Source organism: Tarenaya hassleriana, unplaced genomic scaffold, assembly GCF_000463585.1.
Source record: "Tarenaya hassleriana unplaced genomic scaffold, ASM46358v1 Cleome23, whole genome shotgun sequence".
Classification (NCBI taxonomy): domain Eukaryota; kingdom Viridiplantae; phylum Streptophyta; class Magnoliopsida; order Brassicales; family Cleomaceae; genus Tarenaya; species Tarenaya hassleriana.
This window is the reverse complement of record NW_010965625.1, coordinates 839881-867821: the sequence shown is the minus strand read 5'-3', so window position 1 is coordinate 867821 and position 27941 is coordinate 839881. Positions and strand designations below refer to the sequence as shown.

Here is a 27941-nt window from a genome sequence, read left to right as displayed (position 1 = left end):
TAGGAGGGCGGGGAGTGATCGCTGGTGCAGAGGCACGGACAAGGGGCGGCTCCTGACGAGCTTCTGGGTAGGGGGTACAGGGATGAATCGAACACACCAGAATGAGAGAGATCCGAGGGCTATATAGGTATGGGACTATACAGTCTAAGATAGCATAAAAGAATTAGTTGAGCTACTCATAGCAACAAGGTGCACCTACCTTTTTGGTTGACTATCCCGAGAGAACTCCAAAGTTAAGCGTGCTGACTCTGGAGCAATCTCAGGATGGGTGACCTACTGGGAAGTGTCTCGGTATACGTGCGAGTGAGGACAAAACACGCTGAAAGGTCTCGGGTTGCTGTGTGGGGGCAGTTTCGACAATTCGTAGCGGTCACGGGTCGTTACAGTGTGAGACATTCAAAAATACCCATGCTGTCATGCAATAAAAGCGTTGCATGAACACGGTGAAAAAGATAAGCTACTTGACTATTGTTCACCATATTACACTAGAGCCACATGGGAATTGGCATATGTTGATTCTGTTTACCCAGTTTCTGATGTTTCTCGTTGGAGTATTCCTAACTATATAGCGGAGATAAGAGTCAACCCTCCTGCTATGAAACATCGAGGTCTTGGCAGATTAGCAACGAAGAGGATACCAAGTGTTAGAGAAAAACGCCGAAGGAAGAAGTCGAGGATGACTTCGTCCTGTAAATCTGATTTGAATGAAACTGGGTAAACAGAATCAACATATGCCAATTCCCATGTGGCTCTAGTGTAATATGGTGAACAATAGTCAAGTAGCTTATCTTTTTCACCGTGTTCATGCAACGCTTTTATTGCATGACAGCATGGGTATTTTTGAATGTCTCACACTGTAACGACCCGTGACCGCTACGAATTGTCGAAACTGCCCCCACACAGCAACCCGAGACCTTTCAGCGTGTTTTGTCCTCACTCGCACGTATACCGAGACACTTCCCAGTAGGTCACCCATCCTGAGATTGCTCCAGAGTCAGCACGCTTAACTTTGGAGTTCTCTCGGGATAGTCAACCAAAAAGGTAGGTGCACCTTGTTGCTATGAGTAGCTCAACTAATTCTTTTATGCTATCTTAGACTGTATAGTCCCATACCTATATAGCCCTCGGATCTCTCTCATTCTGGTGTGTTTGATTCATCCCTGTACCCCCTACCCAGAAGCTCGTCAGGAGCCGCCCCTTGTCCGTGCCTCTGCACCGGCGATCACTCCCCGCCCTCCTACGGTACTCTGGGTTGTCACACACACCTTACATTCGCAACACTTCTTCTCTAGATCAACAAAATATGTCTTTCCCTCGTCATCAGTCACTTCATATTCCTTCTAATTCCGATTTATCTCCTTGACAGTAAATACCTTCGAAGTTCTATATCGTTGATGCAGTTTCTTGGAGTTGATGCAGTGTCTTGGAAACATACGGTGTTAATTCCTGAGTACTTGAAAATGCTCGGTTCCTGCGCTTACACCACCACTCCATCATTTTATTCACAATCGCATTAATCAAACCGAGCAAATGTAGTGTTCTCGCCTTCTTCAACACAGAATTGATAGACTCTGCACCATTGGTTGTCAATAGGTTATACCTTTCTCCGGGAAAGTAACATCTCGCCCATTTCGTAGGTTCCACACTTTTCTTCAAATATTCAGCCACTGTAGGAAACCTGCATTTGAAATCATAATATGGTCACTTCTTATAATAAGTCAAAAGAATTTATACAACTAATAATACAAATCAGATTTCCAAAACTCATACTTTTCAGTGAATTCCTCCCATAATGCTTGGAACTCCTTCTCTGTATAACACTTTGCACATTTATAGAATAACTCAGCAACAGTTTCTCCTTGTTTCTTCCTTTTACCCCGTACTCCTTTGTTCACCAATGTCTTGATGTTCTGGGATATGTGATATGCACAATATGCGTGTTTAGCTCTCCTATACACACTGCGGACGGCATTCGTTATGCTTTGATGTCTATCCGAGATCACAACCATATCATCGCTATCCGGAATTATTTCAACCAACTTCATCATGAACCAATTCCAAGATTCATCATTTTCTGAATCAACTACGGCAAAAGCAAGGGGATATAAATGTCGATTTCCATCTTGGGCTGTTGCAACAATCAAAAATCCTTTATAAGCTGTCTTCAAAGATGTTGCGTCTACTGCGATTACTTTTCGCATTGCAATCCAGCCTCTGATACAAACACCCAAAGCAAAAAAGGCATACTTAAAAGTTTGTTCGTCTTCTTCAAGTTGAATATGTGTAACCGTGCCTTCATTTCTTCCCTTCAACATATGAAAATACTTGGAAGTCTCTTGTAATTTTCGCTCGGGTTTCCCCAAACACCATCAATCGCATTTTGTCTCCCTCTCCATGTCGTTAGGTACGATATCTTGCGCTTATAAGCTTTACATACCAATGACATCACCCTTTTCACTCTTGGAAGATCAACTTGACCCGCGTAATGACGGTTCAAGTAATTAACAACCATGTCTATACTTCCAACTCTTTCTTTCTCTTCTTCAAGTGCAGGAGAGCATGTATGAACGTTAACATGCTTCGTCACTACAAAACCCTGCGAATTCTTTTTTTTAAATGCCCGCAGTTTCCACAAGCAACATTTTTCTCGGAATCGACATCTTGCTTTCCATACATGTCGATCTGACTTATAAACGTAGTATTCAAAACATGAATCATGTGAAGCTTTCTTTACTTTCATCGTTAACTCGACCTTTTTCAGAAACTCTTTACCCACCGTAAAACCCATTCTGTCTTCAAATGAGAAATCTTCACGACCACCCTCATGTATTCGACCACCATTCTCAACTTCATTAAATATCTCTGCTTCATCTATATTACCCATCTGAGTCGTAATTTCAACTCCAATTTCGTTAGTCACAGGTTCCACTTCATTGTCATGTCGTATGCCCTCATGCAAAGTCTGATGCTCAACCCGACAAGAATCTCCAAACAATGTATCATGATTATGTTCTCTATCTTCTCCATCTACTCTTCCTAACACACAATCCATAACTAAACCGCATGTCTCAATTATATCTCTACCTTCTTTGGTATTTGCAATATCTCCACCCTTAGCTGATGCTTCACCTACACACGTATTACATGCAACGCATTCATCATCATCCTTTTGCTCGACATATATCCATCCTCGTCGCCCATTTGTCTTGCTGAACAAAAAGGATTTTACACCCATATCGTCAAATATATATACCGGTTGTTTTCCATCAACGACCATCGGTAAAAAGCTTAATTTTGGTGTCGCTAATTCCATTTTAAGCTGATCACATATACATCGAACAAGCTCCTCATATGTCACCTGACTTGCTTTGTTACAGACACATATAGTCTTCCGATTGTCTTCCTCTCCTTTCCATTCAAATATTGCATCTTCATTCTTTTCCCAAAAACCACCGTACCGAATGCAAATAGATGTATAACAATCTTCATAATCATCCATATTCCTGTAAAAACATCAACATTTATCATTTTTCCCAAAATTTCGTTCTTTACAGCAATGTGTATAGTATTTTTTTATTTCATAATATCAAACCCTATAACAGAAAAAACAACATAATAATACTCGAAAATCATTGGGTCTTACTTGAATCTTATATCTTCACCGAAATTTGCCTTCGATTGCATAATAAACTGGAAAAAAAACTAAGATTTGGAGATGATTTACCTTTAATGACGATGAAACAGAGAGAACATAGCAGGAGAAAAATGTCGACGGAAGAGAGAGAAGATGATGGAATTTGAAGTGTAGTGCACGTTTTTAAATTTTAATTCATTAGGGTATTTTGGTCATTTTTCTATTCAGGTTATATATGTCATTTTACTTTAATTAGGGTGTATAATCTGATAGTTTTTTTTTACATTTTGAGGGGTGTATCGGTGATAGAGATGTGACGCAAGAAGGGTATCTCTGAAGTTCGCCCAAAACAATTAGGGTCGATATTTCCGGTTTTGGGTTCGTGTTTTTACTGGGTTATTTTTTATTTTTAAAATAAAGCGTTTTCTAATTTCAAGTAAAGAGATGGGAGATTAATAAGTTTTTTTAAGCAAAAAAAAAAAAAAATCGAAAATGGATAGTTTATACGTGCTTTGCTAGTATCATACTGTTATCGATTCTCCTCGAAGAAAATCTCACGATATAAACCGGAACCCTAAACTTCAGTCCCAACAGATTCGGACTCAACTCTAACATGGTCAATCCACTATTAGCTAGAGGTGGATGTATTGAAAAAAAAAAATACGATATTTTTTCTAATCCGATCCGTTCAAAATTTCCAAATGATATTAATTTTAGAAAAAAAAATAAAATTTTAAAATCAAACTGAATCGAATCAAAATTTTAAAAAAATATAAAAAATCGAAAAATTATTAAGATCTATTTTTTTAATAAAACCAGAACCGAAACTAAAATAAATGTATTATAATAACTGATTGTTACTTATTTTTATAAATCGAAAAAATCGAACTGAATCATTCCCAACCCAAATTCGAAGCGATTACCGAAGCACACGTCCCTGCTATTAGCAAAGACGAAATCTCGGGAAAGAACAAGGAAAAAATATCGAGAGAACAAAAAATCGGACGAAAAACCGGTTATATTTATAGAATATCAAATTAAATCAAAACAAATCTACTATTAAAAAATCTGAAAAACCATTTTTTATAAAAAATGTACAAAAAATATATATCAACTTTTAATTTTGCAAATAGATACAACGAAATAAGTAAAAAAAATACCGTAAATCTCCAAATCCAAAAGCAATTTCATACCCAATACATAAACGGAAAGAAAGGCTTCAATCTCTGTCTTTCTTCACGAGACTTCAATCTCTCTTCTTCTCTGGTCGAAGCACAGGTAATTGCGACGTCATTCCCTGCTATGGCATCTTTGGCTCATTTTCTCACTGCCCAACTTATCATTTCGTCTCCATCTTCGCTTTCTGTGATCTCTCTTTGGCATCTAACTGCTTCTGCCTTCGATGTTTGTCCCTGACGTGTTTGGTTTTTACGTGATCTGTTGAATTTGATATTGTTTCTACTGAACTTGGAGTGGATTTGGATCTTATCAAGCCATCTTATTAGATATTTTGCTCGTTTATATTTTCGTTTTTCGCGATTTCTGGAGAATTCCGTAGAATCATTTGTCGGATTCACTGTTGGCTTGCCCTTCTTATGTCGGCCTAGTTAAACCCTTCTTATATTTTTAGTTGTGTGCCTATATATAGGGACATGAACTTTCTTGCGAATCTGAGATTATTATATGCTTATTTAAGTGTTTTTTTAAATCCCAAATGAGATTCATCTCTTTGTTCTACGTGGATCTTTTTTTGAATAGTTTAATCTCGAAAAATGATAATATTCTCGCCAATCCATGGAATATTCTTGGTTCTAGACGATTGTTGCTTTGGTTATGTGTTTGTTTACATATATGAGCACGATTGTGTAGTCTTACATGCGAATCTGCTATCGGTGTATGGATCGTTTGAGCTCAATGTGCTGAGACCACACCATTACCGACCCGGGTTTAGGGTTATAATGGATTCTGGATCTTTTTCTTTAGTTTCCTGTTGCAATGTATATGTATGAACACTTGAGCCCGTAAGCTCAATCTGTACAGATGTTTCATTCAATGAAATCAGAATTCTCTTAATCTTGTTATCTGCATCTGTTTAAACATTCTATGATGCAGAAATGTCAATGATTGGCCGGAGAGGAATTCATTACTTTCAGAAGCTCAACGCTGCAAGCGTTCCAGCTGCTTTGATCGAGAAAGGCCAAAACCGTGTCATTGATGCTTCGTTGACTCTCATTCGGGAAAGGGCAAAACTCAAAGTAACTTCTCGAATTGATCATTATGTTTCTTCAGGGGATATTCAGTTGAAAATAATAGAATTTTTTGTTCTTTGATTAAATAATAGCTTATGACTAGATTTCTCTTTCCGTTTGTGTTGGTTGATGTGCTCATTTGAAAGCTAAAAACTCTTTGTGTTTCTCTTAGGGTGAGCTTGTGCGTCAACTAGGAGGAGCCAAAGCTTCAACATCTCTCCTCGGAGTTCCACTTGGCCACAACTCTTCTTTCCTTCAAGGGCCGGCTTTTGCTCCTCCCCGTATTAGGGAGGCGATCTGGTGTGGTAGCACAAACTCGACAACTGAAGAAGGTATCTGAAGTCCTCTAGTTTGTGTCATTTACATAATCAAAGTGAAGTGCTTCAATATGTTTGTGATTCTACAGTCTCAACTAATTCTGGAAAATGGGTCAATATCATGTTTTAGAGATCAATCAATTGGGATCTGTTACAGTGTTGTCTGCTTGTTCTTAGGACAAGATATTACCTATGTGGATGTACACCGACACAGCAGTTTCTGCATAGGACGTTTCTAACATTGTGAATCTGAGTTATTTGTATTGTCCTCTGATTTCCCAATCTTGTATAATGCATGGATTAGGGAGTTTCCAATCTAGTCATCTGATGCTTTTGGGTATCCATCTTCGTTTGATGATAACAGTCAATTTCTCTTTTAAATGTTAAAATGAGCATGTAAAATGCAGGGAAGGAACTAAATGACCCGCGAGTACTAACAGACGTAGGGGATGTCCCTGTGCAAGAGATTAGAGACTGTGGGGTTGATGATGACAGACTTATGAATGTCATAAGCGAGTCTGTGAAGCTCGTGATGGAAGAGGTAAGCTATAATCTCTTTCTCTTACCTAAGGTTGATATATATAAATGTATATATGTGTATATATATAGAAGTGGGTAGGGCTTGACTAGCAGTGGCATCGTCCAATAAGTGAAATTTACCAAAAATGTTGCAGTTGATAGGTCTCTAGTGTTCAAATTCGTATAAGAGACTTTCCAAACTCTAGCAGTTCAAATCTTTGCTTATAAATGTGGTTAATTGAGCATATTTTGAATGGAAGATGGACCTACGAAATACTGATTCTTTTTCTGGAAAAGAATGTCTTATTTATTCTCAGAAAGATCCCTGTGAACTTATGGCAGATGATCTTGTCATTATCTAGGACTTGACAGATGACCATGTGCTTGAGAATCTCATGAACTTGTCAAGATTATCTTTGATGTTTAGGAACTGCTGTATTACCAGATACCCGAGGCTTCCTTGGGTTTCTTGGTGTACTTAGCTTTAAAAGGAATTCAAACTAGTTGATTCCAAATGTGTTTTTCTGTAGCTTTCTTAGATTCCATTCCTATTTGCATATTGGGTTGATCACATATGGTCATTAATCATACTATTTTTGTCTTGGGATCTCGTTTGACGAGAGACTCTATTAAGATCGAGCTCAAGCACTAACGTTTTCCTCGGCTTTTTATTCCAGGATCCATTGCGCCCATTGGTATTAGGAGGCGACCATTCCATATCGTATCCAGCTGTAAGAGCTGTTTCTGAGAAGCTCGGAGGGCAAGTGGATATCCTTCACTTAGATGCCCATCCTGATATCTATGACTGTTTCGAAGGAAACAAATATTCTCATGCCTCTTCCTTCGCTCGTATCATGGAAGGCGGATATGCTCGGCGTCTTTTGCAGGTCGGTCCGATTTCTTTGTGCCAAATTATATATAAAGATCTAAGAAAAGGGAGAGTGAACTGATCTTACATTTAGAAAGTATTCAAATCAAATTGCTGATTTTTTTGCAGGTGGGAATTAGATCCATAACCAGCGAAGGACGGGAACAAGGCAAGAGGTTTGGAGTGGAACAATACGAAATGCGGACGTTTTCAAGGGATCGCGAATTCTTGGAAAATCTGGTCATCCCACTCTCTCTACATCGATACATAGATAGGGGTCGGCACGGGTTGGTTACCCGGTTTTTTTGCTATCCAACCTTGACCTCGTTCCCCTCAGGTTTTCGGTTGGACTACCTGATCTCGACCTCGTGTGGGTTGGGTACTCGAGCTTCATGCATCCGTGGGATGCGCCGAGGGTTCGGATTTCCACAGGGGTACTAAGGGGGTGAAACTAGGGGGCAGGGTACCGAGCCAAGGAAAGAGATTCAAGGCGGGCGTCCAAGGAGGTTGAGGAGAGAGATAGATATATGGTTTGAGGGGCGAACGGCAAGATGAGACGAGGGTAAGCGGTGAGGCAAAATTCCTAGATCGTCATCTCCCTAACCGTGCCCTACATTCTGATTCTAAAAAACAAGCCTAAGTAGGACCTTCTGATTTTAGATTGCCTCGCCCCTCAGCTTTCTTGGTTCTCGCCTCAGCCACAACACAAGACTGTCGACACGGCTTAACCCTCGCCTCTCTTCGTCACACCATTCCCCATTGCCCTATGTACCAGTACCACCCCATCTTCCCCTCGGTTCGGGTTACTCATAGTACTGATGCCCACCAGTCGAAATCCGAACCTGAAATTCGGGTTCTTGCCATTGATGGACCACTGGATGAGTATCCAGACTTTCGGATACCCGACTTGCGGGTCAATGGGTATCCAAAATTCGGGTTTCCATGCCCACCCCTTGTCATTAGACGCAACTACTTGCATTCGAAGCTAACAGCTGGGGTATAACCGACTCGTACGTATTTGTTTTTGAAACAGAAACTCGGGGAAGGGGTTAAAGGAGTGTACATCTCGATCGACCTGGACAGTCTGGACCCGGCCTTTGCCCCCGGAGTGTCCCACATCGAACCCGGAGGTCTCTCCTTCCGCGACGTCCTCAACATTCTGCACAACGTGCAGGGCGATGTGGTTGCAGCTGATGTTGTTGAGTTCAACCCTCAACGCGATACTGTCGATGGCATGACTGCTATGGTCGCTGCTAAGCTTGTTCGAGAGTTAACCGCCAAAATATCCAATTAGAATCATTCGTCCTTTTCGGCCCTTTCATCATTTTGTTGGATTCGATTCGATGTTGAGTTTTTCTTTGTTTCAGTTCTTTGTTTTCTTGTTCTCGTGTTTGTTTTGCTTTGCTTTCTTTTGAAGGGCAAGGTTTTCTTTTTCTTTAGGTTATATAATAAAATCCAAACCGGATCTTATTTGTTTTTACTCGGTTTGTAATTCGAGACCGCAATAAAATTGGATCCGGAAAGACCATGCAGTGGTGATTAGGAGTGATGGTATTGGCTATTCATCGAAATCAAATAATCGAACTGAACCGAATAAAATATAATTGTAATAAAACCGAAATAGGACATAAAAATTGAACGATTGTAATATTTTTAAATTTGTTTTGAAAAATGAATTTTTATTGATAAAAATTTGAATTCAAATTGAATTGAACTGAAATTGATGTAAAAACTAAATTGTTATCATTTTCTTATAATCAAAATAACTGAATCCAAATATAACCGAATCGAAATTTGAAATGACCACTCCTAATAATATTTGATGATTCAACATTGAATTTTGTTAAAAGGGTATGTTTATGGCATTTTTTAATCTTTGTACTAATATGTTAATTCACTATATAAATTAACTAATATACTGTTTCACTTTACCAATTTATACATTGTTTATAGAGAGAGATTCAGTTTAGTTGCTCATTTCCACCAAATCTTTAGCCTTGGCAAAGTTTAAATGAAGAAAAACAGGAAAAGAAGCATGGCATATTTCTGTTAAAAAAAATAACAATTATTATTTAATGGCCTTTGGATTATAATGGCAGGTAACAACACTAAGATAAGAGGAAAAATGCATTGAAAGTTTTTTTTTAAATATTTGTGATTGTCTATATGAGATTCGAACGCGGGTACGAGAGAGCACTTTATGCTCCCACACCACCGGATCACCACGTCTGGACATAAAATGCATTGAAAATTGCTAGTAGCTACGAGATTAGTTTGGATTTCACCTCAATACATTCAATTATCTAAAAAAATAATCTATTCGGTTTCCAAATTCAAATATCTTTACATTTTATGATATCCAATATACCTCCACCCATATCATTTATATAATATCCATGTTTTTTTTGTGTATACAAAAAATATCAATTCAAATTAGACTGTAAATGGGGTTGATTCAGCCTAACCTAACCAATCCGCCTCGTTTTCTCATAATTTTTTTAGCTTAACACAATATGACTTGTTTTTTGCAAGTAAAAAATATTTAGCTTAACCGGGTTTGTCTTAGATCACAAGTCAAATAAATCGGTTTACAAATCAAAACTTAACTAAAAATACAATTTAAATATTAAAAATATTCAAAATTAAAAAATATATATATTCTTTTAGTTTATTCAACCCATTTTTGAATCTATCTCAATCAAATATGAACTAACTCGCGATTCAATCCATTTTAACACATTTTCAAATAATCTCTAACCGAAATAAATAAGATACGAGTAAATGATTTTGATCCATTTAGACAAAGATTTCTATTTTATATTATGGAAATGACATAAAAAAAATTGAACCCATACAAAAACTTCCAAGCGAAACATATCTCTGTCATAGCCCCGAACCAAATTGTCCATAATCTCATATGCCGTAATCATTCCTTTGCAACTGAGAAGGTCGAAAGCGACGTCGTTTGGATCTACTACCTGCCGATTGAAACGACACCGTTTAAGAAGTTGTTGCACCTACCCACTTTGGATTATTTTATATGAAAAAACGCTACCTTGAATTTAGCATCTTAACGACTCCTAGCTGCTATTTCTTCTACACTTACAAGCTATGACGTGGCCATATTGTATTTTCGATATTTTTAATATTAAATCATAAACAATAACAAAAACAAGTCACTTTTTTTTAATTATTATTTAATATTAATAAATTAAGGTCTTATTCCAGCGGTTTAAAGGGAAATGAACAGAAAATAAAAGAAAACTCATATCCAACGGTGGAGATTTCATGCTCCAATACATAAGCATTTATAGTCAACAACAAGTGCTTCAACCGAGAAAGTATTAAATACAACAGAAGCTCAAGCTCCTCGAGAACGACGACGACAATGGCGTCTACCTCGTCTTCGACCTTGTCTCAGGCTCTCCTTGTTCGTGCCTCTTTGAAACATGGCTCAACTCGGCTCACGGACCACCGCGTCTCCCTCTCCGCATGCGATTTCCCCTCCTTCTCCGGTCTCAGAGCCTCTACACGCGCTGTCGTACTCCGCCACGTTCCCAAGCACCGTCCGGTCATTGCTTCCGTTCGCGCCTCAGCTGCGAAGACGGTCGATGTGACGACCGATGCTTCTCTGGTGGAGAAATCGGTGAACACGATCAGGTTTCTGGCGATCGATGCGGTGGAGAAGGCGAAATCGGGTCACCCGGGTCTTCCTATGGGTTGTGCTCCGATGGGGCACATCTTGTACGATGAAGTTATGAGGTACAACCCGAAGAATCCGTACTGGTTCAATCGCGATCGCTTCGTTTTGTCCGCTGGTCATGGTTGCATGCTTCAGTACGCCTTGCTTCATCTCGCTGGCTACGACAGCGTCAAGGTGTGATCTCTCTTCCACTTTCTCTGGTTTTTGAATCATTCGGTCTCTCTGTTACTTGGTCGTATGGTTTATGGTATCATCTCTTCATCTTATTTGGTTTTTCGTCGTTTGAATATGTTTCTGTTTCTGGGCTTTACGGTTTCACCGGTTTGGTATTGGATCTATGCGTTGTTCACCGGAATTTGGATGCCTGAAGTTGCAAACGAATGATTTTGCGAGGGTTTTAGTGTGGCTGGTCCTGAAAATGAATGTTAGCATCATATTATGAATGTCTGTACCTTGCTACTTTGTTCTAATGCTTGATGAAGATTAATATGGTTTGGTTGCAAATTGTGTTTGTGGCTCGGGTTTTTGTTAGGAAGAAGATTTGAAGAATTTCAGGCAGTGGGGAAGTAGGACACCGGGACATCCCGAGAATTTTGAAACTCCGGGTGTTGAAGTCACCACTGGTTTGATTCTTGGCTTTGAAAGATTTTTTTCCATTGTCTCCCTTTGTGTTTGTAATATTGATTAGTAGTTTTGGTTGTTCAATTATATGGTTTTCTCTGTGGATAGGTCCTCTTGGGCAGGGCATTGCAAATGCAGTGGGTTTGGCACTTGCGGAGAAGCATTTGGCTGCTAGATTCAACAAGCCGGACAATGAAATTGTCGACCATTACACGTACGATACATTTTTATGCTCATGAATGTTTGGAGTCTTTTGCATTTCTAGCTTAGTGTAATATAAATGCCTCGTCCTATGTTGCTTGATGGAATCTGACATGGACTTTCTGTAGGTACGCGATCCTCGGAGATGGGTGTCAAATGGAAGGAATTGCCAATGAAGCTTGTTCTCTTGCCGGGCATTGGGGACTGGGGAAGCTCATAGCTTTGTATGATGACAACCACATTTCGATTGATGGTGACACGGAGATTGCCTTTACCGAGAGTGTGGAGAGGCGTTTCGAGGGTCTTGGCTGGCATGTCATTTGGGTTAAGAATGGAAACACGGGTTATGATGAAATCCGTGCTGCCATTAAGGAAGCCAAGGCTGTTAAAGACAAACCCACTTTGATCAAGGTGAGTCATCATGTTCTTAGGCCAATGAGAGTTTCTTCCTGCTTTTGGAAATGAAAATTCGTTGGTGTTGTAGTTTGTGTATTCTCTAACTCTTGAAACCTGATTCTTGATGTTTGTTCTACAAGAGAACTGGTTCTTGATGTTTGTTCACTTCACTCTTGAAACATGGTTCCCTAAACGGGATTTCTGGTTTGAATTCTATCAAATGGGCAGATAACAACAACCATTGGTTTTGGGTCACCGAACAAAGCAAACTCTTACAGTGTACATGGAAGCGCATTAGGTGAAAAGGAAGTTGATGCTACTCGAAAGAATCTCGGATGGCCATATGAGCCTTTCCATGTACCCGAGGATGTCAAAAGGTCAGTTGTTTCGGTTTGCATAGATTTCTCTTAACCTGCTACTAGACTGAAGATCAAATAAATTTTAAACGCTCCTACTGTAATTTTGCAGCCATTGGAGTCGTCATATCTCTGAAGGATCTAATCTAGAAGCCGAATGGAATTCCAAGTTTGCTGAGTATGAGAGGGAATACCCACAAGAAGCTGCAGAACTGAAATCCATCATCACTGGTCAGTTTCCTGCTGGATGGGAAAAGGCATTACCGGTAAGCGAAAAACCCAATGGCATAGGCAGCAAAAGCTCCATATGTTTCTAAGTGCTCATTGATTAATACGTTCAGTTCTCTTCTTTCACAGACTTTCACGCCTGAGAACCCCGGAGACGCAACTAGAAACCTTTCCCAGCAGTGTCTCAATGCCCTTGCAAAGGTTCTCCCTGGGTTCCTCGGTGGCAGCGCTGACCTTGCTTCATCCAACATGACATTGCTCAAGATGTTCGGTAACTTTCAAAAGGACACACCCGAAGAGAGGAACCTTAGATTTGGTGTCAGAGAACACGGCATGGGAGCCATCTGCAATGGCATTACCTGTCACAGCCCCGGGATCATTCCTTACTGTGCTACTTTCTTTGTCTTCACAGACTACATGAGAGCAGCCATCAGGCTATCTGCCTTGTCTCAGACCGGAGTTATATACGTTATGACCCATGATTCAATCGGTCTTGGCGAAGATGGACCGACCCACCAGCCTATCGAACACTTGGCTAGCTTCCGTGCCATGCCCAACATCCTGATGCTCAGACCAGCTGACGGGAATGAAACCTCTGGCGCTTACAGAGTCGCCATACTAAACAGAAAGCGACCTTCTATCCTGGCTCTATCCAGACAAAAGCTGCCTCAACTGCCCGGAACATCCATTGAGGCTGTCCAAAAGGGCGGGTATGTTGTTTCAGACAATTCCACTGGGAAATACCCCGATGTTATCCTCATTGGAACAGGGTCAGAGCTGGAAATCGCTGCTAAAGCTGCAGAGCAACTCAGGAAAGAAGGAAAGGCGGTAAGAGTTGTGTCTCTGGTGAGTTGGGAACTATTCGATGAGCAGTCGGAAGAGTACAAGGAAAGCATTCTGCCTCGTGCCGTCTCAGCGAGGGTAAGCATAGAAGCTGGTTCGACCTTTGGGTGGGAAAAGATCGTCGGTTCGAAAGGGAAATCCATAGGAATTGACAGGTTCGGGGCCAGTGCGCCAGCGAATGTGCTGTACAAGGAGTTTGGACTGACTGTTGATGGAGTCATTGCGGCCGCTAAGGAGGTTTGCTAAGTTTTTTCACTCCTTTGAAACAGAAATATATGTTTTGAAGGATGTAATAATTTTCTATGTTCTCAGTTGAAATGATACCAAATGAGTTTCACAATAAGTAAGAATATATTTTCATTCATCATTGGAATAATAACAATGCCCACAAAAGTCTCCTTTCCACGTATTCTCTTGGGATCACATTTATGGCCTCTCTTATTGGGTTGAAGCTTTGCAACGCGCTTCAGGTTCCAGTGTTACTAAAACCACAGGTTGACATGGATCGGGCATATGAAGCTTAATATGAATCTTTTGGATTTTAGGATTCATATTATAATGAATTTGAATTCTTTTGAGAATTAATCTGTAATCATACTTGGTATATATATGCATACAAAAGTGACTAGGGATACAAAGTTGATCATCGAAAATCCTCAGTACAAAAGAAAATTGCAAATTCAAGCTCTCAACTTGTATATCCAAGAAAGGAATAAAAAACATTTCACTTTTAGATGTACAAGATATGGTGGTAAGGCCTTGGCTAATGCAAACATAAAATTTTCTTGGGATAAAAGAAAGATACATGTATGGAAATGGACTTTTGTTCAAGTTTCTGCCTTTGTGATCTTCTTCTTCTTCTTCTTCTTCTTCTTCTTCTTCTTCTTCTTCTTCTTCTTCTTCTTCTTCTTCTTCTTCTTCTTCTTCTTCTTCTTCTTCTTCTTCTTCTTCTTCTTCTTCTTCTTCTTCTTCTTCTTCTTCTTCTTCTTCTTCTTCTTCTTCTTCTTCTTCTTCTTCTTCTTCTTCTTCTTCTTCTTCTTCTTCTTCTTCTTCTTCTTCTTCTTCTTCTTCTTCTTCTTCTTCTTCTTCTTCTTCTTCTTCTTCTTCTTCTTCTTCTTCTTCTTCCGTTATTGTATCAACACTGCACCAAAATGAGAGCAGCAAATGTGAAATATCAACGAAAAAGCTCGTTCCCCCGTGGAAGCTATTTACAGAATGAGAGCATCAAATGCCGTTTTCTCTAAGCTACGATCAAATAACTTGTGCTAGAAACTGGATCCAATCAATAAGGCATACCTAAGAAAGCTTAAAACGGTCATTCTGAATCCGGCTTGAGACCAATGGTAACTGAACAGTAAGCAAAACGTGACGCATAACTGTAACTGAGACTGCTTTATATGAGACTGATAGATAGATCCTAAGGATCTAACGAAGTATTTTTCCCAAACTTACAGAGTCTGGGGATCCCCGAACGATATTCAAAACCTGTTCAATCTCCAACTCTGATCAACGTTTCCGATGCCTTTATTGAACTTGCAAGCTCTCCTTGTGTGGAGAATGCTGCCGCCAAAGACAACGAAGTGGGATTCAAACAGTATGTAACCCCTACCGAGCCCTAGACCCACTTATTTTCGAACTTCTCTCCTCGAATACAAAAATACGTTAACCCAATTGAAAACAAAAGTCCAAAATAATAAAACCCTATCAATTTGGAGTCTATCAGACACCAAAACATGCAAGAGATGTGATGACTGAATAAGCACGGACTGGTTTACCGTAGATAGGATTAAAGAGGCAAAGGGGCAAAATAGCATTGGCTTCGTACCCGAAAATTGCGGGTGAAAGAAAGATGCAATCAAACACACACATTTAATGCAAAGTAGGTTGCAGTTTTCTACTTAGATAGTATGCACTAAAACGCGGAACAACAAATCTGATGAAAAAACGCAACTATCAGAAAAGAATGCCAACAGGTTCCCACTCAGTATTGCACAATGAGGATCCCAAGACCATGTCCAACAAATTTCATCCAAATAACTACAATTTAAGGAGAAGATGCTATCAAATATCATGCACTCATATACTTCAACAAAAATGTATCTAACAACATTAACAGCAGCTTATTCTTCGTTTCAACTCATGGATCATGTCCTGTGAAAATCACAATGACATGTTAAGCATCAGTAAGAATTACTTAACTTTAATTAATAGATCCTTTTCACAGGTCTATAAAAAGCAACAATGCCAATAACCAAGCCCGGCATCGAATTCGAAGAAGCATAAAAAAACTGGTGAAGTTCTTAGATGAGTCAGAATAAGAGTCGTGCCATAAGCACTCTCTTGCATCACAGAGAAAGAGAAGCTTTTGTATCGAACTAAGGAGATGTTCTTGCAACATTAACCATCAATCATTATGCTACGCTGAATTAAAGAGATTCGTTCTTGAACTAAAGATATGTTATTGGAGTAAAACACCGTGGGCAATGACTCTATACGCCACCCCTCCAATTCTAAATAAGTTTCAAGAATCATCTTTCTAGTCTAGTTTCATAAGCAAGGAGTGATATTTTACAGAGACATGATGAAATAGAACAAGAAAGGAAAGTTTGCATTTATGCCATAATCTATGATGTGACTCTGATAAGGAATTAGATAATAAACTGCTTGTATTTCTTAATAAACCAAGAACAATACAGAGTTTTTCCCCATTACAGAGATCAAAAACTCTACCCACCTCAATACTTCTCTCAATTTTCTGATACCCCAAACGGAAAAGGAAAAACGATATATATAGCCCATCATTAACACCAATGAGCTGGTCTTAGCAACCTATACAAGCAGCCTAGTATATATATATATCCCATAACAACCTCAGGAATCACACGCGTCAATTCCCTGTGGTTTTCCCAACTTCCTCTGCACCTCCCGTTATTCATGCTTCTTCTCCAGTCTCTCTCCATAACAGCTTCTTCCATTTCTACCCCTCCTCCTCTTGGAGCCCTCCTCACGTATGCTCTAAAAGGTTTATCAATACCCCGCCCCTGAAGACGAAGCTTGTCCTCAAGCTTAAAGAGAGGATACTGTCCCACAAACTCCTCCGCGAGCTCCCAAGTGGCGTCATGTCGGGGAATGCCGCTCCATTCGATAAGGACCTCCAGCAGGCCTTGTTTCGAATAACGACTCTCCAGCAAGTTGAGAGGTTCCACTGCCAACTCCAAGTCCGCCGTCAGCTGAGGTGGAAGAGGGGTAGGCTCTGCAGATGTTCCTATTGCTTTCTTCAACTGCGACACGTGAAATACAGGGTGTATACGAGCATCCGGAGGCAACTGAAGACGGTAGGCCACTGTTCCAACCCGCCCAATAATCTCGAAAGGTCCATAATAACGGGCTGCCAGTTTCTGAAATGGGCGCCGTGCGATGGAACGCTGCCGGAAAGGCTGTAACTTCAGAAAAACCCAATCACCCACCTGAAAAGTTACCTCCCGACGAGAAGAATCAGCCAGAGTCTTCATACGTTGCTGAGCTCTGAATAAATTCTGCTTCAGCTCATCAAGCATCGCATCCCTGTCTCTCAACTCCCGTTCCAGCTCAAAATTAGTCGTAGAACCGTGTTCGAAACGTAGCAGGGCAGGCGGATCGCGTCCATAGACCGCATGGAACGGAGTGGTACCGAGCGACGTATGAAAAGAGGAGTTATACCACAGTTCAGCCCACGCCAGATACTTCGACCAACGCCTCGGATGTGTGGAAGCATAGCAGCGGAGATAAGTCTCCAAGCAACGATTGACGACCTCTGACTGACCATCAGTTTGTGGGTGAAACGAAGTGCTGAATTTGAGCTTAGTCCCCGCCAGTCGAAATAGCTCCTTCCAAAAGTTGCTGAGAAAAATTTGATCCCGATCAGAAACAATGGACTTCGGAAACCCATGGAGACGGACCACTTCTTGGGTGAAGAGTCGAGCTATATCCACTGCAGTAAAAGGATGCCTCAGCGCAATAAAGTGACCATATTTTGACAGCCTGTCAATCACCACCAGGATCACATCAAACCCCGAGGATCGCGGTAACCCTTCAATAAAATCCATTGATAACTCCTCCCAAATTTTGTCCGGAACTGGCAACGGTTGCAATAAACCCGCAGGAGCTAAAGTAGAGTATTTTTGCTGCTGACAGGTTAAGCAACGAGCAACATACAGCTGAATCACCGACTTCATACCTTCCCAATAGAAAACCGACTGTATTCGCTTGAGTGTTTTCAACACTCCCGAGTGGCCCCCCATTGGTCCATCATGATATTCCTGTAAAATCACTGGAATAAATGATGAAGAACGAGGCAGAACATACCGATCCTTATATAAGAGAATCCCCTGGCGGATGTGATAGCCATTGGCGCCGCGACCTGAGAACATAGCTTGTCCTTGATACTCAACAGAACCGGGTCAGCTTCGACTTTCCTGCGAATATCCTCTAGCTGGAGTGAACTCGGTACTGTTAGAGCAAATAGAATTGCAGCAGCCGACTCTGCAGCAGGTTGAACAATGCGGGACAGGCCGTCTGCAGCTTTGTTCTCAATACCAGGTTTGTAGACAATATCAAAGTCATAGCCCAATAGTTTAGATAGCCATTTTTGATACTCCAAATTAACCTCCCTTTGCTCCAGCAAGAACTTCAAGGCTCTTTGATCCGTGTGAACCACAAAACGCCTCCCTAGCAGGTAATGCCTCCAGCGTTGTATGGCCAGAACGACCGCCATCAACTCCCGCTCATAAATCGGCTTCAGCTGTTCTCGAGCCGTTAATCCCCTGTTGTAGTAAGCCACTGGGCGGCGTTTCTGCATGAGCACCGCTCCCACTCCGAACCCCGATGCATCCGATTCAACCACAAAGGTGTCATTAAAATCCGGAAGAATAAGGACTGGAACCGATAGCATTGCAGACTTCAGATTCTCAAAGGCTTGCGTAGCTATCTCCGACCAAGCAAAATTATCTCTCTTGAGTAAAACCGTCAATGGCCGAGCAATGACCCCATAGTTGCGCACGAACCGACGGTAATACCCGGTAAGACCTAGAAATCCGCGGAGTTCCCTGATTGAAGAAGGTCTGGGCCATTGTCGCATAGCTGCCGTCTTACTCGGATCAGTCGAAACCCCCTCCCGAGAGATAACGTGGCCCAAATATTCGATGTGCGATCTCCCGAATTGACATTTCTTCCCGTTAGCGAAGACTTGGTGCTTCTCTAATACCTCCAACACTTGCTGTAAGTGAGCAACGTGATCTATTACAGACTTGCTGTAAATCAAGATGTCGTCAAAGAAGACCAACACGAACTTGCGCAAGAAAGTGTGGAAGACATCATTCATCATGGATTGGAACGTCGCAGGGGCGTTTGTCAGGCCAAATGGCATCACCAAAAACTCGTAATGGCCGTCGTGAGTCCTAAACGCTGTTTTTGGAACGTCTTCGGGCCGCATCCGGATCTGGTGATACCCGGACCGTAAATCCAGCTTGGAAAATATCTAGGGATGTCAATTAAGCCCGGAGCCCGAAACCCGGTCCGAGCCCGCCCGAAAATTATAAGGATATGGGCCTAAAAAATGTAGGCTCATTAAACTTTGGGCTTTCGGGCCTCGGGCCAAATGGGCTACGGGCCGGTCGGGTCGGGCCAGTCGGGTCTCGGGCCGGGCTTGAGGCCCGTTAATTTTTTTTTTGTTTTTTCTAACCTTCTTTTCTAAACCAAAGTTTTACCTTCTATACTTATAAATATGTGTGTCTAAATATATATATATATATATATATATTTGAACCAAATGATGAACTTTTATATCTTGGTTCCAATTAAACTTTTTAAAGTGATGGGAGTTTTGAATTTCTTAACCATATTATATCATATATATATAAGTTTACATTTTAGAAAGGATAGAAGTTTTCAAATATATATATTTTTAAACCTTTGTTTGTATATGAACATATTGATTTTTTTTCTATAGGTTAATTTCATCATAGAATTTCTTTTTATATTATGTTTGTTATTTTTTTTTATCACGTTTAAAAGTTTTTAATCGCATGTTGTGGTGTTGGAGAATTGAACAATTGGATAATTTTTGAAATTTTATTTTTATTTGTGAACTAAATGACTTTGTTGTTATCGGTTTTAAAAATATTTTTGTTGAATGTTTCATATAATTATTATTATTATTATTATTATTATTATTATTATTATTATTATTATCATCGCAAAAAAATATTTTTATTTAATAAAAAGCCCGAAGCCCGGCCCGAACCCGCCCGAAGCCCTGTAGGGCCGGGCTCCGGGCCATCGATCCTAGACCCGAAAAATAAATGGGCGGGCTGGCCCGGTCCGAAAAATTCTAGGCCCGAATTGAACCCAGCCCGAACCCGGCCCGACCCGCCCATTTTACACCCCTAAAAATATCACAGCTCCGAACAATTCGTCGAGCAGCTGATCTATCATCGGGATTGGAAATTTGTCGGGGACCGTAACCCGATTGAGGGCGCAATAGTCAACACAGAACCTCCAGCTCCCATCTTTCTTTTTCACCAGCAAGACTGGACTGGAGAACGGACTATGGCTGGGTTGGATAATCCCTGCTTGCAGCATTTCCCGTACTAGCTTCTCTATTTCTTCCTTGTGGGCATGGGGATAACGATACGGGCGAACTGAAATTGGACCCGCCCCTGGTAGCAACTGAATCGGATGGTCCTTAGTGCGCTCTGGTGGTAAACCTGAAGGAGCTTGAAAAACAGAGACGAATCTGTCGAGAACAGACCGAAACTCCGGCGGTGCTGCAATTGGAAACTCCGACTCACTCGTCACCACCCCCATCTCGATCAGGTAGCTGTCCTCTCCCTTGAGCACCGATTTTGATAGAGACTTGAACGTGACCAAAGACGAGTGCAGGTTAGGATTGCCTCGGAGAATAACCTGATGTCCTGGGGCACCGAAACGAAGTTCCAATTTGTCGAAATCTACCAAAATCCTTCCCAATGTCCTCAACCACTGAATCCCCAGTATCACATCGGCACTCCCCAACTTCAGTGGAAGGAAATCAGCCACCAATGTGAAATCTTGGACAATGAGAGACAAGCCTTTGCAAATACCGTCACCTTGAACTGTCAGACCTGTACCCAGCGAGACTCCATAGCCAGTGGTGGTCTCCGGACAAATGCGAAGTTTTCGTATCACCTCCCAAGAAATGAAATTATGTGTGGCTCCACTATCCACCATAACAATCACAGGTAGCTTCGAAATGGATCCTTGAAGCTTCAGCGTCTTTGGCGATGTCAGACCAACGACGAAGTTGAGAGATAACTCAGCAATTTCCGGCGCAACCGGCGGCTCCTCCGGAACGGGGTCTGGGTGAGCATCGGCGGCCAACAGTGTCTCGCCGTCCTCTTGGACCACGATAACTTGAAGCTCCTTGAGTTTGCACTTGTGACCAAAAAAGTATTTTTCGTCACAACGGAAACACAGTCCTCGCTTTCGGCGGTCCTCCATTTCTGTATCAGAAATCTTTCGAAACGTGCCCTTAGGAGGAATAAAAGTGGGCTCCACTTGGGCCCCAGGTAATGGGCCTAAAGCAGGCAAGCCCAACGACTCGTGGCGGCGATCCCTGGGTCCACGAGGATGACCACCGACCCCACCTGTGGGAATCGACACAGTCCGGAAAGCGTTCCCCACCGCTCCTGGCGACTGCTTCGAAGACCGGTGATCAGAGGATTTCGACAGCTCGGTCGCCATGTTGTAGCTAGTCCGCTCCAAACGAAACGCTAGCTCGATCGTAGCCTCAAGACCCAGAGGATTCAGAACCTCAATACCATTTCGGAGATCCGCTCGTAACCCGTTCTTGAAGCCGCACTCTAACACAAACTCTGGGACGCCAACCAGCTGGGCGAGGAGTTCTTCAAATCCGCGAAGATATTCAAGCACCGAGGATTGTTGGTGAAGGGAGAACAGTCGGGCACCGACAGAACCCATCAGACGATAATCAAAACGGCGTAACAGGCGTTGTTTGAAATCCGACCAATCCGTAAACGGCCGATTTCCACACTGCCAATCATACCAGTGGAGTACCTCGCCGTCAATGCTCAGGGAGGCGAGATTGAGCCACTCCGCCGGCGCAACATGACCCAGCCGAAAATAACGTTCAGCCCTTGCAACCCAACCCGCCACGTTGGATCCCTCGAAGACTGGCATTTCGATTTTCCGGTAAGTCAGATCCGCACCCGCGATGAACTGAGCGCAGTTTGCTTCACCCCGTGGTGTGTCCGGTGGTAACGGCGCATCAATGATTTCCGTCACCGTCGGCAGCATCTGGGTATCCAGGAGTGGAGCCTTCCCTTCCCTGTGAAGATTCGACTGGGAAGCAGAAGAAATCTCACCTAAGACTGCCACAGGAGGTAGCGAGGGGCCTGGAGCACGCTGCGATTCCATCATCGCCATCATCTTTTCCATCATGGTAGCAACATCCCTCTGAATCGACGCAACACTGGAGTGCACATCGGTGATGCGAGATTCAAAGTGACCCATCTTGATATTCATGGCCTCCTCTAGACGTTCGACCTTATGATCTTTGTCTTTTGGCGGCATGCTGAATCGATGGTGCTCTGATACCAAATGATAAGGAATTAGATAATAAACTGCTTGTATTTCTTAATAAACCAAGAACAATACAGAGTTTTTCCCCATTACAGAGATCAAAAACTCTACCCACCTCAATACTTCTCTCAATTTTCTGATACCCCAAACGGAAAAGGAAAAACGATATATATATCCCATCATTAACACCAATGAGCTGGTCTTACCAACCTATACAAGCAGCCTAGTATATATATATATCCCATAAGAACCTCAGGAATCACACGCGTCAATTCCCTGTGGTTTTCCCAACTTCCTCTGCACCTCCCGTTATTCGTGCTTCTTCTCCAGTCTCTCTCTCCATAACAGCTTCTTCCATTTCTACCCCTCCTCCTCTTGGAGCCCTCCTCACGTATGCTCTAAAAGGTTTATCAGACTCCTAAGTAACCAATATCACAGACCAGAAAATTGTTGCACCAGCACCAAGTTTAGATGCTAACATTGCCTGAATCCCAAGGACCATATACAATCAATAATCCTTGAACATCCTCTTCCAGGGACCATATACAATCATCACCGACACCGATGTCTATAATGCATTTGCGAGCACCAAGTTTTCTACAAAAACATCGACAGCTCTCAATGATAATTGAACATCCCCGTCCAAGGACCACATACAATCATTGCCGAGACCGATGTCTATATTGCATTTGGGAACAATAGGATTTTGCAAAAGAACAAGCTACATGAACATATCTTCAAACTCTAGCCCTACTATGAACTGCTACCATGGCTTCACATAACCTCAGTATCGCATTAGTGACCAACTTACTACAATCTCTCTGCCATTTTCACATTCTCAAAGCTCACAGGAACGCCCAATTGTCTGAAAACTAGCAAGTAATCCGTTCGAGCACAGGACAGGTAACAAACAAAAAATTCAATATTTGAGAGGACCCAAAGCTGAGACACAAAGATAAAGTGTGCATGACAAACCTCAATCCAAATCTTCTTGTCTAGTCTCCAAATTAGCTCCACCACCAACATTTCCAGGCGCACCCGACACAGAACCTGAGCCCGAGCCTCCATCTTGTCGCCTGAATGGCCACGGCAACGATATACTAAACCTCCTAGGTGTCGTCTGGTTCTCGCCCGTTCCTTGTCCGTCACCGCTTCTCTGAGCTCCATGATTCATGTTCTCATAATCAGGGTCATCTGTAGGTAACTCATACCGACAAACAGGGCAAGAGTTGTGCAATTGCAGCCATGGAAGCAAGCAATGTTGATGATATACATGCTTGCAAGGCATCTGCTTCGCGTCACTACCCTTCTCGAATTCATCCATACAGACAGCGCACTGGTTCATCTCCGAATTTAACAAGTCTTCCGTTACCTTCACCGTTGGGAGCGCATCTATGGCAGATTTCGAGGCCGGAGGAGTCCCGTATCGATTCGGATCATTCTCCGCAAGCTGTTGAATCAACTGCTCAAGACCCGGACCAAAGAAGTAGTCCCCGAGATTTCCCGGTAACCGGAACTCAGGATCCGAAGGGTGGTTCTCGATCACGAACTGAACGTGAGTACCGCTCGAACGCAAGCTCTGAAGATGGTTTTGAAGAAATGTAACAGGGTCGAAAGCGATGGGGTCAGGCTGCGTGGACCGTCCCGGCATCGGTTGACCGAAGATGCTCGGGTTGAAGAAATCGATTACGTTGGAAGAAGGCGACGCCGAGGGCGCGAATAAGATCGGGAGGAGAGACGATAGAGGATCAGAGAACGGGAAAACCCCGCTAGGGTTAAGATTGGGGCTCGGATTAGGGTTAGGGTCCTCGTATTCTTCGAGGAAACCGTCGTTGCAGAGAGGGCAAAAAGGGTCAGTGGATGAAGAAATGGAGACGGTGACGGTGCGATTGCACTGATAGCAGAAGAAGAGCTTGTCCGCCGCTGAGGTGGAGTCCGAATTTCCAGCGGAAGCCATTGGCGGAATCTAAGAAATGTCAGACCGCGAGAGAGAAGAAGAAGAAGAAGAAGAAGAAGAAAAGGAGGAAGACGGAGACGAAGAAAGAATAAACAGAGAGAGACGTAATTTTCAGCGAGGAAAGTAAATAATTTAAAATGGGGAATTTATTTTATATATTCATCGTTATGGTTAATGGAAAAGTGGGCTCAGGCCCAATTTCTCAAAGCCATACTCCCTAATAATTTTCTTTTTTTTTTCTCGAATAATATTTTTTAACGTGTGTATATATATATTCACATTCAATATTGAACATTAAATAAATAAAAATGAAACAAAAAGTATATAATCAAATAAAAAATACATATGTAATGTGCTAAGTTTTTTAAAAAAAATATTGAATATGAAATATATTATTGGAGTCAGATCTTGTAATTCCATCTCATTATTTTTACATTCTTACATAGACAAAAAAAAACTAAATTTTCTATGTCGTACAATGTACCTGTAATTGATTGAAAGTCAGTTGTAAACTTTATATATATTGTATACATATATATTTTCAACACAAAAATTTAATACATAAAAATGAAAGAAAAATATTAACCTATTCGAAGAATAAATCGCCATGTGTAATATGTTGAAATGTTTTAAGAACATGGAAAACTTTGTTTCCACGTTTGGAATTATATTATTTGAGTCATGTCCTATATATATATATTATAATCATCATATTTGTTTATGAAAATATTTTTTGTGAAAATTATGAAAATATAATATTAAGTTAAAGGTAACATAAGAAAGTTTGGCGTGAGAATCGATGCGTCGTTGTGTTCTTTACTTGTTTCTGGTGAGTTCTTTTCTTGTGTGTCGTAAAATGGGTCAAGTCAACGATTAGTGAAAGAAAGAATAAATGATAATAAATTTCCAGTTACTTTGACCAAATATTGTTTTTTACAAATTTATATATATTAAAAATTGTGTTTGAAGGCTTTTCATGAAGCCACCTCATCATTCATATGGCATTTTTTATTTAGAATTTAATTTATATGGTATTATATGGCATCTCAAAATATCTAAATAAATAATAAAATAAAAATATACCAAAAAATCGTGGTAAAAAATTCATTACCCACTAATAAAATGAAAAAAAAAACTGTGACACCCGAAACCCGTATCCCGTAATACGAGTTACGTCACATGGACAAGTAAAATAAAATAACATTTTTCCACTTTTCCGCGGGCATTTAAAACTTTTCTTTTCAGAGTTAGCGAAAGAAACACTCGTATACATATATGATACATTATTCGCAGTTATAATTATACATAATCGAGTGGTAGTATAACATTATTACAAACCTTAAAAGTCAACCACCGATATAAAAACAAATTGTTTCCCAGAATATAGATGTATTAAAAATACATAATTATACATGATCAGTAGTGGTAAGCTGCCCAGGTCTCCGGTGTCCGCTCCTCGGCTACTGCTGCTCACGACCTGAAACGTTGCGTAACAACGTCCTAAGCTAATTGCTTAGAAAGTGAACTCGGGCGTAACCCGGAGTTCCATTCTCATGGTGCCAGGGAAAACACAAGCATATATATATATGTGTGTATATACTAGTATTCTAATAAACAGTAATTGAAAACATGAATCACTGTAAGCACGCAGCAATCACAATCAAGTCCGTACGACAAGTCGGCCGTACGACAAGTCGCAGGACAGAGTCCGTCAAATCGTCTCTACGCGCACCATGCGTAGGTATGTACTCCCCATGTGCGTAGCACAACCACCTCTCTCCTCGGATTCCATCTACTCCGCACACACTCGGAATCCGGCATAAGTATCTTTTTATTTTCTCCGCCCGAACACAACACCCCACCCTAGCATCGATGGCACCTCTCGATGCTAGGCGGGTCCCCGCTCCGGCATTGATGTCGCTTCTCAATACCGGAGTTCACCTGACGTCGGCTACAACCGACGCCGTCGACTATAACGAGAGAGCCAATCGCTGCAACTCTCCCTCGCCGACCGTCCGCCGCGGAAATACTTGTCAGGTTCGGGCCCGAACCTGGCAGAGTAAGTCCGTACCACCTCCTCGGGGGACCACAATCCACCCGAATCTCAGGTATATGTATTGCCTCATCCTCGGGAGACTCATCTCCCGGAATCCGCTCCGTCGCTAACGGATACGTTGGCGCGGTTCTAAAAACCGTGTGTTCCTCGTCACGCAATAGTACCGACCCCAATCGGCTATCCACGCAAGTCATCGGGGTGCCCATAACCGTCCTGTCATTCGGACGTTGGCGCGATTATATCATCGCCACATTCACAATCATATCCCATACGGGTGACATCCGACCCAGATCAGATGGCCCGTAGATGGGACGCAATCTCGCAACCATCGTGCCATCATTCACAAACGTCTATTTCTACAATCACGCGCTAAACGTTAATCCGAACCCTTCCGAATTAACGCTAGTGCCATGCCAGCTACCCCGATCACATGCATTTATATAGTTTATTTACTATACATGCAATTCCGCTTGCGTAGTCTTTTATATTTCTTTATATATTTTCTTTCAGTCTTTTCATTCATACTACTGTATTGTACCTCCGGTACGACTTACCTGGTCCCGATCCGCCCGGAAAAATCAGTTCAGTTCGTTCCGTGGTTTTTACCCTTACCTTGTTTTTATTTTGGGTCCAGACTACGTGGGGTCTGGTCTGACCCATATTTTCGGTATATTTTACATTTTATCTTTTCTACCAAATTCGCACAAACACACATGATTTGCTACGGGTAATTCACCAAAAATTCTTATTTCACTCAAAGCATGAATCATACGTCATTTAATCATAGGACACTCCAAACCCAAACCCCATGTCAATAGACTTCCGAATTAAACTCGAGTTCACTCACCTCGGGTTATGCTTGCGGGCTGCGAGTAGTGGGTAGCGAATTGGATGATGAGTAGGGAACTTTCTAGAGCTCCTCTGGGTCTGTAGAAGTCAAATTGAGTATTAAAATTTTTGGCTTCGGGCGGTCGTCCCAAACTCTTTTTGTTTTTTTTTTTAAATTTAATTTGTTCAAATTAGATTTCGGTCTGCCAAATTACCAGTTCGGGTTGTCCCGTAGTTTCGCACTTACTTTTAGATTTGGTTTGATCTGAGCTACAACCGGTCTGATCTAGACTGTGTTCGAATGCATTTTATTTTAATTAGCTTTGATCCGAATTATTAAGGTCGGTCTATTCAGACCGATTTATTATTATTATTATTATTATTATTATTATTATTATTATTATTATTATTATTATTATTATATCATCCTTATCGTTATTAATATTATTATTATCATTATCATCATTAGCATTATTATTATTATTATTATTATTATTATTATTATTATTATTATTATTATTAATATTATTATTATTATTATTATTATTA

At 41.3% G+C, this 27941-nt stretch overlaps 4 protein-coding genes across 21 annotated transcripts in view; 2 read left to right on the top strand and 2 right to left on the bottom strand.

Moving 5' to 3' along the window:
* The first annotated feature begins 4821 nt into the window (after positions 1 to 4821).
* On the top strand, positions 4822 to 9129 carry LOC104815244 (arginase 1, mitochondrial-like). Of its 4 annotated transcripts, none has more exons than XR_772061.1 (7): positions 4822 to 4912; positions 5747 to 5889; positions 6056 to 6215; positions 6608 to 6741; positions 7397 to 7606; positions 7717 to 8508; positions 8621 to 8711. XR_772061.1 is itself a non-coding variant. In XM_010543571.1 (7 exons), exons 2-7 carry the CDS (start codon positions 5749 to 5751, stop codon positions 8879 to 8881), a joined length of 1017 nt encoding a protein of 338 aa, XP_010541873.1. In that variant the 5' UTR covers positions 4822 to 4912; positions 5747 to 5748; the 3' UTR covers positions 8882 to 9129. The 4 variants fall into 4 exon arrangements, 2 of the variants coding, with proteins under 2 accessions (XP_010541873.1, XP_010541875.1); XR_772062.1 differs by having other exon boundaries at positions 7717 to 8149; positions 8621 to 8708; XM_010543571.1 differs by having other exon boundaries at positions 7717 to 7827; positions 8621 to 9129.
* A 1846-nt stretch (positions 9130 to 10975) lies between these two features.
* LOC104815243 (transketolase, chloroplastic-like) lies at positions 10976 to 14299 on the top strand. Its single transcript, XM_010543570.2, has 7 exons — positions 10976 to 11464; positions 11823 to 11913; positions 12020 to 12125; positions 12241 to 12523; positions 12737 to 12885; positions 12977 to 13130; positions 13222 to 14299. The coding sequence occupies exons 1-7, from the start codon at positions 10976 to 10978 to the stop codon at positions 14179 to 14181; spliced, it is 2232 nt and encodes a 743-aa protein (XP_010541872.1). The 3' UTR covers positions 14182 to 14299.
* A 734-nt stretch (positions 14300 to 15033) lies between these two features.
* On the bottom strand, positions 15034 to 24611 carry LOC104815241 (E3 ubiquitin-protein ligase RING1-like). 11 transcript variants are annotated; one of them, XR_772060.2, is made up of 3 exons: positions 23527 to 24611; positions 15388 to 15495; positions 15109 to 15282 (listed from the first exon to the last, which is right to left on the bottom strand). XR_772060.2 is itself a non-coding variant. In XM_010543564.1 (2 exons), exon 1 carries the CDS (start codon positions 24506 to 24508, stop codon positions 23528 to 23530), a length of 981 nt encoding a protein of 326 aa, XP_010541866.1. In that variant the 5' UTR covers positions 24509 to 24611; the 3' UTR covers positions 15034 to 15076; position 23527. The 11 variants fall into 11 exon arrangements, 10 of the variants coding, with proteins under 10 accessions (XP_010541866.1, XP_010541871.1, XP_010541862.1 ...); XM_010543564.1 differs by lacking the exons at positions 15109 to 15282; positions 15388 to 15495 and adding an exon at positions 15034 to 15076; XM_010543569.2 differs by lacking the exons at positions 15109 to 15282; positions 15388 to 15495 and adding an exon at positions 19123 to 19189.
* Positions 24612 to 25811: 1200 nt separating this feature from the next.
* Positions 25812 to 27941, bottom strand: part of LOC104815240 — a 10069-nt gene continuing 7939 nt past the window's right edge. For 3 of the 5 annotated variants that reach the window (XR_772057.1, XR_772058.1, XR_772056.1), the window contains exons 6-7: positions 27412 to 27491; positions 25812 to 25985 (exon numbers count right to left, since the gene is read on the bottom strand). Coding sequence is in view for 1 of the 5 variants with exons in the window: in XM_010543558.1 (XP_010541860.1) it covers positions 25969 to 25985 (17 nt within the window). In the remaining 4 variants the exon portion in view is untranslated. Of the gene's footprint in view, positions 25986 to 27409; positions 27492 to 27941 lie in introns of those variants that run through there. The other 2 variants (XM_010543558.1, XR_772059.2) reach the window with 2 other exon arrangements.